Consider the following 15,331-nt stretch of genomic DNA (forward strand, 5'->3'; position numbering starts at 1 on the left):
TAATGTGCCTAAGTATAATACATAAAATAGTATACATATAAGTAAGTAGTTATCACATAATATTAAAGAAGTAGTTACGACTTGGACTGTTTTGACAAATTTTTTTGTTTTTTCAGGGTTTAAAGTGGGAAAAGTTCCAGAGGGGACTAATATCCCCATATAGTATTAACTTTTAAGCGTTCAATTTATAATTTTATGTATAATGCCCAATGTATAAAATCCTAATTTGTTAAATGGGACGCATTTTAACCGTCATCAGAGGTAGGGTTGACTGAGTCCTCCTGCATCCCCCCCCCCACCACTTTAACCCCTGAGTGTTCTGTGTTGTGACTTTTAGATAATATCCTAATTTGGGTAGTATTTTTTACAAATTATGTTAATATAAATAGTAATCTAGATTTACTAAAGAATACAAATGTGTTATTTAATTATAATTATAATTATATCCCAATCAGATTACCTATAAAAAACATAAAACTTAAAATTAAATATGTTATAGCCTATAGGAATATTGTAATAAAGATAAATTAATATAGAGAATACATTTTTACAAAAGGTTAAAATTCGATTTACTTAATATGTACCTAATAGTTATTTATTAATTATAGTTTATCTTACATCATATAAAAGTTATAAAAATATTGTTTATTACCTAATAATTATCATGTTTAATTATAATATTTACATTTAAAGTATGACTAGTATGAGTATCCGTATCTTGAAAATTACTTAAAATGATTTTATGTACAAATAATTTATCTAAGTGTATAAATTATTATTAGGTACCAAATAATAATAATACTCTATATAATTATTATGTTATTGTGGAGTAATGCTATTTAGTAATTACCTACTTAAAATTTATAAAAAAATCATATAAATATTTTTTTTGTCTTTGATGTAGTCACAGTATCTTTGGAGCTCTAAACAATGAAATATTTTTTCCTTCACTTCCACTAGCGTATCTTGTCTTACAGCCTGGTACATAGCATTTATTTAGCATTTTTAATTATTTAATTTACCTATTAAACTTTTAAAATATATTTTAAAACTTAATATAATATTTATTGTTTGGTAACTAAACATTCAATAGTAGACATTTAAATGGACAGTCATAGTTCTTACAATAATTCTAATACATTTTGAACAATATTGGGAAGGGATTTATATTTTAAATACTATTTGTTATGACTGGAAGTCTACCTTTATATATGTTTATCTTATTGAATTGGTGAATATATTTATACAATACATTTATAGTTTGGTCTATATTTAATACACCATAATAGCAAATAATTAATATAACCGGCCTTCGAGTAATGTGGCGGTGCCTAGCGGTATTCATGTTAACTAAATTTTTGCCGTCAAAAATTGTGCCAATTTTTTTCGCGGAGTATTATCACCTTCTCTTCTCTACATCGTGGTTTGAAACCACAGAATGTTATGGTATTACCACAGATTATATGAAAATCATATAATCTGTGGTATTACACTATTATTACCCACGAAGATTAGAGATATCTCTAATCTCCATGGTATTACCCTATCAATACACCTTGGTATTACATGGTATTATCATAGATAATGGTTGGACCTCTTATCAAACCCGGGTGGTTGGCTTCACAGCGTTATTATATTAGTGATTGCCGGTGATGGTTATGGAAAATCGTTATTTTAAACGTTAAGAGCGGAAGAGCCCGGAGCCGTAGAACCTGAACTACCTATAATACAATTTCGCGATGCCCCAAGGACGTCGAAAAGTGCCCTTCAGTGGCAAACAGAAAAAACAGCAAATACAAGAAAAAAGGAAGAGAAAACAACAGAACACAGCGTCTGGTAGGAGACATTTAGAATAACAAATCATTAGTTCACATTTGTGTAATTGTATAAGATTGTATATTTCATATTTTTAAACAGGTTCTGAGAATAGTTATGAAAGAACCGAAGGGAATAATCACAGACCTCCCAAAGAACGTTTGCCCGAATTTAACGTACAGAGTATCAATCAACAGCCATTACATCGTGGCGGAAAATCTAATCCTAACCAGTGTGTATAAATTAGCATATTATTTATTTAAAATTTAGGAATTTGTCTACTTCATGGGACACCCCTTTTTTAGGGCTTTTTTTGGGAGGCTTTTTTTAGTGATGCATATCTTGACTTGCTATGCAACACTTGAGGTAAGTTGATCACAAGGTAATCGCCATATATCCACTCTTATAATTTTTCCTACTCTTCATACTACACTAATTTTGAAGTGTAACTTCGAGCGCCATATTCTAACTACACCATCGTTTTCAGTGTACCAGTAAGTGTTGTCTCTTTCTTACAAACGTACAACATACCAAATTTGCATTCAGCTGAACCAATTTTGTGTTGTTAGTCTTAGTATTAGAGTGAATTGAAGGTAAAAATATTACCTAGAGCAGCTCTTATCAATATTTCAATTTTTAATTGAGTCATAACTAAATAAAATATTAAAATTTTAAAATACTCAACAACTCAAAACTCGCTTTAAAATGTTAATATTGTTATAACGTTACCTGATGCCCTAGTTAATATTATTACCTTAAAATTAGATGTCAATTTACTCTAATATTAGAGCTAATAACATCACAACACTGGTATTCAATGACTTTAAAATAAACATTGTTCATAACCAAATTATTCTTATATTCTTCACAATTTAAAATAAGCTGATCAATTTTGTTTAGGTATGTACTACAATTTCGTCGAGAAACTGAAGAAGAAATAAAGAAAAGAAAAGAAGACGCAAGAAAACAGATTATTCCAGTATCTGAACAAGAACTTGAGTTTGACCCCGCTCCTTATTTTTGTGGCGATGAGCTTGGTTTTCCAACGCGACCTAAATGGAGTCCAGATATTACTAGAGAGCAGCTGGATAGGCATGAATATGGTTATTTCAGGGAGTATTTACTGACAATGAAAAAAAGAAGTGACTGGGATGAGTTAAGTTATTTTGAGCTGAACTTGGAAACTTGGCGACAGATGTGGCGTGTTATGGAAATGTCAGATATTATTGTGTGGATAGCTGATGCTCGTTATCCAGTAAGCTAATCAATATTACTATCCATTAATGTATTATTTACTTTTTCTTAAGCTTTGAAACTTACAGTACAATTTTCTTTTAGGCTGTCCCTACATATTTGTTTACATACGTATTAAAGACTTTAAAAAAGAGTTTGATTATAATTCTGAATAAAATGGATTTGGTGCCATCAGCTATTGGTTTGGCGTGGAAACATAAAATAACACAAACATATAATTTAGATGATGATGCCAAAGCTAAAGTTCACGTGTTGTTTTTTACATCTTACAAAAACAGTTCTGAATTTAAAGAAGGTATATAAACAACAATAATAATTAAAATCTTATGAAAGATCAAAGTTTTATTTATAAAATGTTAATAAAATATATTATGTATGTTAAAGGTGTTCAGAAAAAAAAACCTAGAGGTAAATTAAAGATGGCTGCAGAAGCTGCAGAAAATTTATTGAAAGAATGTAAAAGTATCATTGATAAATATCAAGCGAAGAGTATGTTTTTCAAATATTTACAAAATGAATCACTATAAATAGTTGTTTTTAATGTTTTGGTATGTATTTATAATTTATGTATTGCAGTTGACTTGCAGAGCTGGGAAAATAAAATTTCAGAGGAAAAAGAACAAGAATATGATGATGAAGACGATGTTGAAATAGAAGAAAAAATTACAGTAAGTTATTTTTTGTAGACAAATAATATTATTGATCTGATATTATTTGATAGTTTTTTTGAAACATAATTATAAGTAATTTCTATTAGTTTAAAAAAAATTATTAAATATTTCATAAAATTCTTATTTCCAAGGCTGTTCCAGAAACGAGTTATGAACATTTTGATTTGTTTCAAAACAATTATCTTACAATTGGTTTGCTGGGTCAACCTAATGCTGGGAAATCATCTGTTTTGAACGCATTGATGGGAAAAAAAGTAATTACTTTGTATATTACAATGCAGTTAGTTACAATAACATTTTCATATTGTAAATATTGTAATACTTACTTATTATCTTATTGTTTAATATTTATTTTTTAAGGTTGTCAGTGTTTCTGGAACTCCTGGACACACAAAGCATTTTCAGACGATATTTTTAACTCCCAGTGTTCGTTTGTGTGACTGTCCTGGACTTGTGTTCCCATCTAAACTCCCCAAGCCATTACAAGTATTAAATAATAATAATAATAATAATAATAAACATTATTTGAGGTTTCATGTGTCAAGTTTCTTTAGGTTTTAATGGGATGTTATCCTATTGCACAACTTCGTGAGCCATATTCAACTATTAAATTTTTAGCTGAAAGATTAAATCTGATAAAACTTTTAAACCTACAACATCCAGAGTCTGGAGAAAACGAATGGTCTGCAATAGACATTTGTGATAGTACGCAATTTTAATGCTTTTAAAAATACTTTTAAATTGCTTTTATGTATGGATTGTATCTTAATTATTTAGGTTGGGCAATTAAACGAGGTTTTATAACCGCTAGAGCAGGACGACCAGATACATATCGTGCTGCCAATCATTTACTACGTATGACACTTAGTGGAAAAATATGCTTAGCATTGAGACCTCTTGGATTTACATCAAACAAAAGTACGGAGCATCAATTTTAAAATGTTTGAAAATACTTTTAAATAGTTGTAGATTGTAGAGTCCAGACTTTTATTTCCTTAAAAAGCTTAAGAAGACGTTCCCGTAAAATATACCAAAATGTACGTTCAGCAGTTCCGATTTTGAATTTTTAGATTAAATATTAGAGTGACCTATTATCAAACTTAAATTCAAGAACATTAACTGTGTTTTATTGTTGGCTTTTTACGATATTTTAATGTTTTAAGTGAATTATGAGCATTTTCAAGTATTTTATATTAATATTTTACATATACAATGACTCACTTAAAAAATAAAATATCGTAAAAACCAACAAAAGAACACAGGTAATGTTCATACATAATTAATGGCATTTAGAAAACTACTTAACTAATGACAACAAAAATAAAAAAAAGGAAATAATAGTTTCTCATTATATGACAATTAATACTCTTTAAATATTTCCTCACTCCTAAAATAATTTTAGGTGTATTTTAAGCTGAATATTAAACTATAAATATGTGTAAAAACATAAACAAATAAATAAAAGTCCGGACTCTTTAATGTGTTAAAGTTAAGAACCATATTCGGTGGCTGATTTGTTTGTAGACATGGCACGCGCTATTCCTACAGATGACCTGTTGACAGGTTGACCCGGTAGGACAAATGCCACCCAAAAAACTTGTCGCCGCCAAGTACGGTTTTTTAAATTATTTCAAAATGTCTATACTTATTATTCTTATATTCCTTAGATTATTGGTTGTCTTCTGCAGAGCTAAAAAATATATGGAAAATTAAAGGCATTGTGGATGAGCTGGATACATTTGAACACAGTTGTATAGAACTATCAGACGATGACCAAAAACCACCTTTATCTGATCCCAATGACACTAGTGAAATTGAGGATGATGGCAGTGATGAAGATGAATCTTGTGATAGCGATAGTTCAGAAGTATGTGGTGCAATTGCATCTAATAAGTTTGCCGCATTGGATATGTCTGATTGATGCCAGTTTTGTTTTTATAAAGATATTATATTAATCTGTATTTTTCTGAGTATTAGGTATTCATTTTTTAATTAAAACTGTGTAAATTTAAGTTTTATTTAATTTTAAAATATATTCATAACATATTCAAAGAAGTTTATAGTTTTAAATGTTTGTTGATTATACCCATATAACTTCTTCTTTATTTTATACTAATTGGTCCAATTGAATCATTTCATTTGGTTAGCTCTATTCTAGATTTTCTTTTTTTAAAACTGATTTCTAACTAAATTTAAATATTTGGATGATCAATCAAGGTTTTAATAAATTAAGTGGTAATAAAAATGTATTTTATAATATTATATTTTCTTTACATGTACATAATAAGATTACATTCAATGTTTGACACTAATTAAAAAACCCTATATTACTTTTCATGAATAATACCTATTTGATTAACAGCTAAAAAGTAAAGTCATATTTAGTTAATCGCTAAGTTATGAATTTCAATATACTATGTTGAAACAATATGAAGCGAAAAATTACAACAGAGGACACTTTTTAATACAGCTTCATTGTGTCTCGATTAATACAGTCCTGTGTTTCTTATTATTTCAACATAATGCCACAAGGTGAAAACTAAAAACTATTTAAATATTTTAAACATAAAATAAAGATATACATTATATACCATTTATATTGAATAATAAGTTGGGTCATATTTACTGTATAAAATATTTTGGAAATTTTAAATATTCAAATCCTATAAAATATCTTTTTATTTACTACTTAATCTTTAGATTTTTTTTCTTTTTTATTTTTCTTATGTTTCTTATGTTTCTTTTTTCGCTCAGCCGTGTCATCGTCAGATGACTCACTGTCAGTGGTATTGTGCTTGCGTTTCTTTGACTTCTTCTTCTTCTTCTTCTTCTTCTTTTTGGATGCCGCCTCTTTCAACTTCAAGGCTAATTCGGTCTCGCGCAGCTGCACCAGTGGTGTCACATATTCCTCATCCGGTTCACTGCTTGTGCTGCTCACATCCAAGACGATATCCTTGTTGGGATCGATTTTAATGAAATTCCGACATTGAAACGTCAAGTGACCAGAGTAACCGCATTTTTTACACGCAGGTCTGGCCGTGGTCTCTTTGGCAAAACCCGAAAACTTGGACTCCATACTAATCACCGACCCGTCGTGGGCAGTGTTACTTACTATTGTTTCTTATTACTTGCCTGACGAAACGGCTCTATCAACGACGGTTGGTCGAGCAACACGTTTCCATTGTTCCGGTAAAAAAAATCTTTCGATACGTTTTAATGGCGAAAGAGACAAACTACTACTGAAGACAATAATAATAATAGTTATAACTTATAATACAAACAAACCGTAATTTATAACGCGGAATTTTAGTGTTATGTGACGTTCGTCAAAATTAGTTAATACTTAATGTCCATCATTAGTTGTGTACAGTCGAGAAGACTATACAACAACTAATAACTATTGAACTATACGGATTACAAGTGCACAGTGCCACAGTCGTAAGTTGTCAACAATATTATCATTGTCTTATCACACATAAACAATCCCTCAACTCACGACTGGATGGGACGCCAGACAGAATCAAGATAATTAATATTAAATTAGTTTACAACTTATTTACTGTATCAAGTGAGTAGTAACATATGTTTTCCTTATCAGCAGATTCGTGCGGAACAACTTTTCGTCTTTGAGTCGGCCATCCGTGATAGCCCGTTAAAACTTAAAACCAAATTTGTCCCTGTCGTATTTTGTCGTTGGATTTTGCTATGGCTTTGACGGTGTCGGGTTTGAAGATTGCTGCGGTAGGATTAACGCAGCGTGCATGTCGCCCAACGCTTTTACAAGCAGCCAAATATTCATGGGAACCGAAAGAAGTTGAAACTCATACCGGTCAGGTGAGTAGTCGTCCAGTGTACGGTCACTAATCACCACCTTAGCTGAATTTTATCGATAATGATATTGTTATTATTGTACGTAATGTTGTAGAAATGGGAAAAAGACGATTATCGTTTGGCGCGTTTCATTGACATGGAGAAGGAAGTGAACAAGTCGTTCGCCATTGATCTCATCAAACAAGTACCGCCTAAGCCGTGTACTGAGCGTGTTGTTTATTGCGATGGTGGCGGCGGACCACTGGGTCACCCAAAAGTCTACATAAATTTGGTACACAGTCTGTTATAAACTCACATATGTTTGTTCACAAACTGGTTGTTACAATTTAAGTATCATTATACCAAATATTACATTTTGACATTAAGTGTAATGCATTCCTCTCATTATGCTTCTTATTTGGTAAAGTTAGGCGTATTAACCCCAATGTCCAATAATTAGGAACAGAATTAAAGGTATTAGCTAAATTGTTGTTCTTTCAAGGCTATGATTTTTTTTTTTTATTATTGCATTAGTATATCAATTGTATAATATTTAATTATTTCGGGTTTGCACACTGGCTTAAAACCATAACATATAATAAATAAAATAGGTAGACAAATTTGTTTTAAATTCTCACTCTTAGTAACTATAATAATTAGTAAATCGAACTAAATACCTATTACTTTTTATAGTAGCTTAGTATTCATACACAACATAATATCATACTCTAATATACTATATTAGAGTAGGTATAAATCTTTTAGTTTATTAGTATACTCTTTTCCACTAGAGAAAGGTACAGTTTTGCGCTTATCGAATGATAGTCGGAGCGTTAAATTTACTCCACATAACAGCCGACATATGGCACTGCAGTGAGCAATTTTGTTTGGCAGGTTGGTACATTTTTCTTGGGGAAACTAGTATAGCTCACAGTGTCAGTACAATATAAACAAATACATTACATTATTTTATTAAATCATATTTTAATCTTTTAATAATGTCAACTAATAATAATACAACTTCAACCCTTATCAATACTTTTATAGAACGCCAAAATAAAAACAAACTACAATGCTTACTGACAAAAAAAAAAAAAATAAAAAATAATATTATAATATTTCTCTAATAGGGTCTCAAGAGACGCTCTATCAATAAAAAAAAATATGTTGTTAGCACTACTTTAAGTATATCATATTCAATCAAAATTTAAAAAAATAAACTATGTTTCTACAATAAAATAAAAAATGAATAGGTATCTGTGTTTTAAAGTATAACATGTGCATAAATATCAAAATTATATAATTATATAATCATTGGATTATATTAATTTTAACATGGTCATATGACCTTGGATGCAGAGAATATAGCAATTATAGTGAGTTCAACTAGTATAAGGATAAGAAATTTAACACAAAAATAAAAACCAATTGATTTTTTCTGTTAAGATGACAAGAAATTTAGCTTAGATATCAGGGAAACTTCTTGCTGATTGTAAAATTAACTAAGTGGCTTTTCTCTAATTTTAACTTTACTGATTTACTAATATGATCAAGAAATCTAGAAACTATGGCTTCGTGTATAGAAGTTATAACTTCTTAAATAATTAATTTACCAAACAACTGTTAAAAAACTATGGTATTTAAAATATTTATAAAAGAATAAATTATAATATGATATCTTAAAACTTTTGGGATTTTATTGTTTATTTAATAATAAACACATATGTTATTTTAAGTTATGTTGCCTTGTCTACAGCTATTAATAAAGAAGCATAATATAGTATATGTTATATAATATTTACAGAGTTTAACATCCATATTTCAATTTTAAACTGATGTTTATATTGTCTTGTGATATAATTTTTTGTTATTATTATATTATTTAGGACAAACCAGGGAATCACGCCTGTGGATATTGCGGCTTACAGTTTGTCAAGAAGGATAGTCATTAAAAATTATTACATTATTCAACCAAATTTCTTGAAGATTATTTAGATTATCAGATATCGAATAATAAAAACTTGTAAATTGGTATCTGTTTATATTAGAAATAAATTACATTTGTTAGAAAAATCTAGTTTTGATTAAAATGTTGTTTATTTTTGATAACACAGAAAGGATATACATTAACCCATTAGCGCCGGAGTTTTTTTATTTACAATTTTAATCAAAATTTTGTTGAAAATTTATATATTATACCTCAAAAATGTTTGTAATAAATCTATGTTGCCATATGGCAACGCACGGCGTTAATAGGTTAATAAATATTAAATACAATAATAAAAAAACTATCAACCAATTTTGTTACCAGAAATGACAGAAACTACCTTTATAGCAAAAGGTTGAAGAATTTTTAATTCACCAAAACGTGATGACAAGACACACATAAAGAAATACATTGCTCTCCTCAAAATCCAAAAATGTGATTTTTATTATTACTTTAATGCTTACACTATTTTTATTCAACTTAAAGAATAGAGAATATAATAAAATTTAGTATGTTCAGTCTAAAACAAAAGAATTTCAAATGTAATTAAGTTTATCCTTTTATTTTTTTACTCTTGGTATTTAAATTTCTATGAAAGTTCAAAATATGCATTAAATTAAAAAATAAAAATAGTTTTAAAGAAGTTTACAGTCGGGTATAAAATATAAAATTTGTTAGATTAACAACAACAACATAACATGAAGTACAACATACACAAAAATATTTCCGAAAACATAGTAATTTCACTAATTACCTAATTCAAGAAAGTTTCACTATAATCTATATTTATTATCCAAAAAATTGTAACTACCAAGTACTTTTAACAACTAAATTGAAAATAATAATACAAATTTATAAAACTGTAGTTTAAATTTAACAAGGTGTTATTTAACTTGTGCAAATGTGCAATAATTACCAATAAATTATTATATTAGTTAATAGCCTATAGGCAAGCTCTAAAAATCTAAACCCTAAAATACTGCTAATTAAATGATTTATGGATCATAATATAATGCTGGCATGCTGAATTAGCTGCCATATTATCTCTTTTGTTATAGAGCTATATTATCTTCAGTTCTTTTAGTTATCTTATTAAAACCCGAGAAAGCTTTCTTACAAATTAATATTGAGTATATAATTAATAATAAATATGCAGTAGTGCAGTCAGTGGATGGCTTCTCCCCTCAAGACACCAAGCTTAAAGTAGCTACTCCTAGACTTCGTTTAAGCTTGTACAAAAGTGGTTGATATAGAATGTTCAAATCAGTTATAAAAATAATGAAGTTCATATATTATATTAATACATTATGATAACTATTACAAATCAATTAGTGTTAAGTTGTTAAGTTATAAGCTGCACCCAAATCCAAAATGTACAATGATTTGTAAGACGTACATGAAGAGTTTTATTTTTATCCAATAAGTAACACTATCATATATTTTGTAACATATATTTTCACAAAATTATCATAAATATCAATAGGTAGGTATTTTATTGATTATATCAATAAATTATAACAAAAACCGACCGTCGCTCTCTGAAGGTTAGTTGTTGAGTGCACCTCGTCACTGAGTAGATAACTGTAATAGTGTAATAGATATCTAATGGATGTGTTAAATTTGAATTAAATGATAAGTCATTGCATACCTAGGTACACACGAAAAAACAATGCGGCACGTTAACCTATGTTTCAAAGGATATTTTATTTATTTTATTTTCACGTTTTTTTACCCAAAAAATAAAATGTTATTAATATTTATAGAAAAAAAAACTAAACAAATTGAAAACTGAGTATATACGTAAACAGCTCAAAATATATCAAAATATTTGGAAAATGTTATGGTGTATAGAAAATGCTGATATAAACATTCCAGTCAACATTTCATGTACCTACCTACGGTCATTTGTTTTAGAGTTGCACCAAAAAGCAAAATCGATTTTCTCGAAAACAGATTTTGCGTAAAAATTCCCGTTTTTCCTTAATTTTTCTTTTGTTTTTCACGTCACTTTTGAAAACTACTGGGATATTTTTACTTTTGACTAACCTAACTAAAGTACCAACTAGATTCACTTTCCTATCAGAAAATTTACTGTTGACGAAAATCCAAGCACTTTTACTGTCCTAAAAGGTGATGTCAGACAAAAAAAAAAAAAAGAAAAACGCACATCATTGTAAAATCAATACATTCATCGCTTCGGTCAGAATCTAAAAATAAAACCAAAAAAAAGATCGTAAAATGTAATCAATAAAATATACACTTTTAGATTCTTAGTGAACGAGTAGAGCGACGATTGTGTCGTTACTGATTGATAGAAATAGAACAATGATGCGTGTTTTAAAAACACATACGTGTGTTTTTGATTCCGAAGACTCGAGTAATTATTTAATGAATACTAGAAAACTAGTAGAAAAATGTGCCGATCTTCAACTTCGAGGAAAGATTATGGAACTTATTATACCTATACTATACTAGACGAGCAATGCGTGTATGGAAAGCGTAACAACATAGAGGACGCTTTTTGATTACTCGATTATTCAATAATATGCAGGTAGGGCGGGGCAGTACGGTAATATAACGTAATATATTATATTTATAGATAATATTGTATTTTGCCGTCAAGACAGGCTACATCAGCACATGGGGGGATGCGGGGACCAGCGGTCTGAACTCTTTATTATATACTACTCACTAGCAAGAATCGTGTGTACAAAAATTATTAAATTTGCGGAATCGTGTAGATATATTTAAAAATGGCTATTAAAATCTAACACAGTAACACGACCCGGCAATCTAGCACTGTTGGTCAGGTCAGTCTTACACTGAACTACTCAATGACGAAAAGTAAAATGCTCGAAACCTACTATAGGTGTACAGCAAAACGACATCACTGGTTTTTTAGTTACAAAACTATTGGCTTATTTTTAGTATATAAAATAATCTCTTTACAGTACTCATCGGGGATATAAATTATAAATTTCTAAATGTCTTATATATAATTTTTTGTTTTGTTTTACGTCTTGAGGTTATATTATTAACATTTTTTATGCGTACCCTCTATGATGGCGAGCGTGTAGTGGAGGGGGTATTAAAAAACCTTTCTCGATAATACTTTACGTTATATTTTAGTTTTTATTTGAGTTGGGCTTTGGTTAAAACGGACAAAACGCTGTATATTAAAACAGATTTATTCTGTTTTGTTTTTTTTCCAAGTTCATAAAATATTCGTAAAACGCAACTGATACAGTCATATTGCAGAACGACCATGCGGATAATTCTTAACGTTGGTGTGTATTAAACGAACCGTGTACCTATACTATTTTGTTTGTCTGGTTTGACTTCGTCGAATCTGTGGACATTAATTGTTCTCATTTTTTTTTTCTGTCTGGGAAACAAATTCATTTTTATTTAGTCCCATCCTCACATTAGCTACCTACCTAGAAGTCGAGACAAAACAATGGTGTAAATATGAAAATCATAATATAATATATAGGTAGATGAAAATATGTATTATTTTATATGATAAAAAATAAAATCTATAAATATCAATTACACTTATTTACTATTATTTATTCAGGCTTATTTTTAGTTCGACTAATTTCACGATAAACAGTATAGGTAGTTATAATAATTTAGTTTGATAAAAAATAACAAAATTAATTTAACATATTTACCAACATACTACATAACTACTGTGTATAGCAATACATATAACAGTACATTGTACATACTATATAAATATACAACCCCTAGTTCTTGCATTTCGTATAGATTTCCTATTATCATGTCGATACCCATTGTGGCATTATGTCTGTTCACGTCTGGTCCACTCTTTGAAAAATTTCCTGTGAGCTGTCCTTACTGTTATTCCAATAAAATTGTTGGCTTCTTAAAATTTATTTCTGTCTGTAATTTATATATTTACTCCTGTCCTAGACTTAATACCATCATTAGAATATCTAATGTTTTACTGAAACTACTAGAAAAATAACATGTTAAATACATTTTTATTTTGTGACTTATTGTTTATTTCTATACTGCAGCCGGTATTTTTTAATAATATAGGTACATTTTGAGTTTGAAGTTTGAACGTATATGTAATGACTTTTCTATTAGAAATTTAACACGTTTAGCTAAAATATTTTATGCATTAGGAATTTAGGATATTATTAACTTAATTTTTAATTATTGTACTCACTTAATATTTATTAATTGTCACATATCTATTACTATAGGTATACCTATTACTTTAATTTATAATATATAAGGATACGTACTATTTGCCAGTATATTATATTACATATTGAATATAAATTATTTAATTAATTTTTTTTATAATGTTATAAATTTAAAATAATATTTCATAAAAATCCAGACTTAACAATATGTTGGATTGCTATTTTATAACTGTATTGTTACAGGGGAGAACGTTTTAGATTTGTGGGAGGCGTATTGTCATTTTAAATTTAAAAGCGATGATAAATATTCGTACGGAAAAATGATTCAGCGCGGAACTCATATTTTATGGGTAAATAAATCACACCGTGTCCAAAAACTTTAAAGCTTATTGAATAAAAACTGTAACTAATGATTTCGGAAATAGTTTAGTTCATAGGCAGGATTATAGTATTATATACCTAGGTTATACAGGTGTTCTAATATAAACTAACCCCTTTATTATAAAACTGTGGATAAAAATAAATGTTTAACTTTTACGTAACACAGTATGATAATACGTTTAAAAAAATAAAACTGAGCAATATTCTTATTTTAACATAAAAATTGTAAAAGTGGTGTATAAGTTAAACCGGCAACTATATTATGAATTGTAAATGGTTGATGTTTTAATTTATATTCGACGGAAATTCCAACGTGAACCATGGTGATGGTGGGAAATTTGGATATCAGACTTAAGCATAAATAGGAGATATTATGGAGAACGTGGAAATATATATAGATCGAATTGAAAACGTATGCGTTTTGGTACATCTTGTTTGACACAATACGTCAATACTATTCGTTTTACATGGATCGCACATGCTTTAAAAGCCAATTAATAGTCTACAAATTGTATTTATTTTTTGTAATATTCGAAAATCGGTTTTTTCGATTTTCTTTATACAATTAAAACAAAAATTGTAGTATAATAGTCCAACCTCCCAGATTGTTTCATTTGTATGCAATACACGATTAACTTACTAACAGTTTTTTTTTTTTACTTCGATTAAATTTATTTGTCCAAATTAAAAGTTTGATATGAGCGTTAAGTGTTTGTATGATATGATGCAGGATCACTCCTACCGTTCCGAATCTAAAACGCGCTACTAGGTTAAAGTTTTTCTTCTTAGAAAATACTTGTTGTTCTCCAAATTTTTTATTAATAATACCTATCATTAACATTTGTTGGTCGGCGCAGCGTATAGGCAATTTCAGTACATCGGCATGTAGGTGGCTGTCGATTGGTATCCCAGTATAGGTTTCGGTGAACGTTTAATTGTATACGAATAACAATAATTTAATAACATAATAATAATAATAATAATAATAATAATAATATTAATATTACGAAAATATGAATATAATATTTCGTTTCACCGAAAAGTTAAAACTACCCTCGTAAAAAGTGGGCACACTTACAGATTTTAAAAAAATTTGCTTGTTGCGAGTACGCGTGGATGAAGTGAAACATCTTTATAGAGGATAGGTATGAAATAAAATATTTTCGCCAGTCACAGTCAAATATTAGGTTTGTGTTGGAATAAAATAAAAAAAAAGGTGGACAAGTGGGTACCGC

General features: G+C 28.9%; 3 protein-coding genes across 3 annotated transcripts; 2 read left to right on the forward strand and 1 right to left on the reverse strand.

The window, feature by feature from the left end:
- The first annotated feature begins 1,611 nt into the window (after positions 1-1,611).
- Positions 1,612-5,959, forward strand: LOC132942896 (guanine nucleotide-binding protein-like 1). The gene is made up of 11 exons (XM_061011601.1): positions 1,612-1,836; positions 1,918-2,047; positions 2,716-3,070; positions 3,154-3,364; positions 3,454-3,558; positions 3,646-3,737; positions 3,872-3,994; positions 4,101-4,226; positions 4,295-4,445; positions 4,518-4,658; positions 5,408-5,959. Exons 1-11 carry the CDS (start codon positions 1,740-1,742, stop codon positions 5,659-5,661), a joined length of 1,785 nt encoding a protein of 594 aa, XP_060867584.1. The 5' UTR covers positions 1,612-1,739; the 3' UTR covers positions 5,662-5,959.
- A 26-nt stretch (positions 5,960-5,985) lies between these two features.
- LOC132942897 (protein SREK1IP1-like) lies at positions 5,986-7,145 on the reverse strand. The gene has a single exon (XM_061011602.1). It carries the CDS (start codon positions 6,814-6,816, stop codon positions 6,430-6,432), a length of 387 nt encoding a protein of 128 aa, XP_060867585.1. The 5' UTR covers positions 6,817-7,145; the 3' UTR covers positions 5,986-6,429.
- A 150-nt stretch (positions 7,146-7,295) lies between these two features.
- LOC132942898 (NADH dehydrogenase [ubiquinone] iron-sulfur protein 6, mitochondrial) lies at positions 7,296-9,627 on the forward strand. The gene is made up of 3 exons (XM_061011603.1): positions 7,296-7,574; positions 7,666-7,842; positions 9,437-9,627. Exons 1-3 carry the CDS (start codon positions 7,446-7,448, stop codon positions 9,500-9,502), a joined length of 372 nt encoding a protein of 123 aa, XP_060867586.1. The 5' UTR covers positions 7,296-7,445; the 3' UTR covers positions 9,503-9,627.
- The last annotated feature ends 5,704 nt before the right edge of the window (positions 9,628-15,331 follow it).

The sequence above is a fragment of the Metopolophium dirhodum genome, chromosome 4 (genome assembly GCF_019925205.1).
Source record: "Metopolophium dirhodum isolate CAU chromosome 4, ASM1992520v1, whole genome shotgun sequence".
In the NCBI taxonomy this organism is placed as follows: Eukaryota; Metazoa; Arthropoda; class Insecta; order Hemiptera; family Aphididae; genus Metopolophium; species Metopolophium dirhodum.

What these genes read in the sequence shown, in the direction of transcription:
- LOC132942896 (XM_061011601.1), top strand. Translation starts at nt 1,740, where the DNA reads ATGCCCCAAGGACGTCGAAAAGTGCCCTTCAGTGGCAAACAGAAAAAA. An exon ending in ACGCATTGATGGGAAAAAAA is followed by an intron (nt 3,995 to 4,100) that starts GTAATTACTTTG and finishes TTATTTTTTAAG; the next exon opens with GTTGTCAGTGTTTCTGGAAC. An exon ending in TGCAATAGACATTTGTGATA is followed by an intron (nt 4,446 to 4,517) that starts GTACGCAATTTT and finishes TTAATTATTTAG; the next exon opens with GTTGGGCAATTAAACGAGGT.
- LOC132942897 (XM_061011602.1), bottom strand. Translation starts at nt 6,816, where the DNA reads ATGGAGTCCAAGTTTTCGGGTTTTGCCAAAGAGACCACGGCCAGACCT.
- LOC132942898 (XM_061011603.1), top strand. Translation starts at nt 7,446, where the DNA reads ATGGCTTTGACGGTGTCGGGTTTGAAGATTGCTGCGGTAGGATTAACG. An exon ending in TTGAAACTCATACCGGTCAG is followed by an intron (nt 7,575 to 7,665) that starts GTGAGTAGTCGT and finishes GTAATGTTGTAG; the next exon opens with AAATGGGAAAAAGACGATTA. An exon ending in CAAAAGTCTACATAAATTTG is followed by an intron (nt 7,843 to 9,436) that starts GTACACAGTCTG and finishes TATATTATTTAG; the next exon opens with GACAAACCAGGGAATCACGC.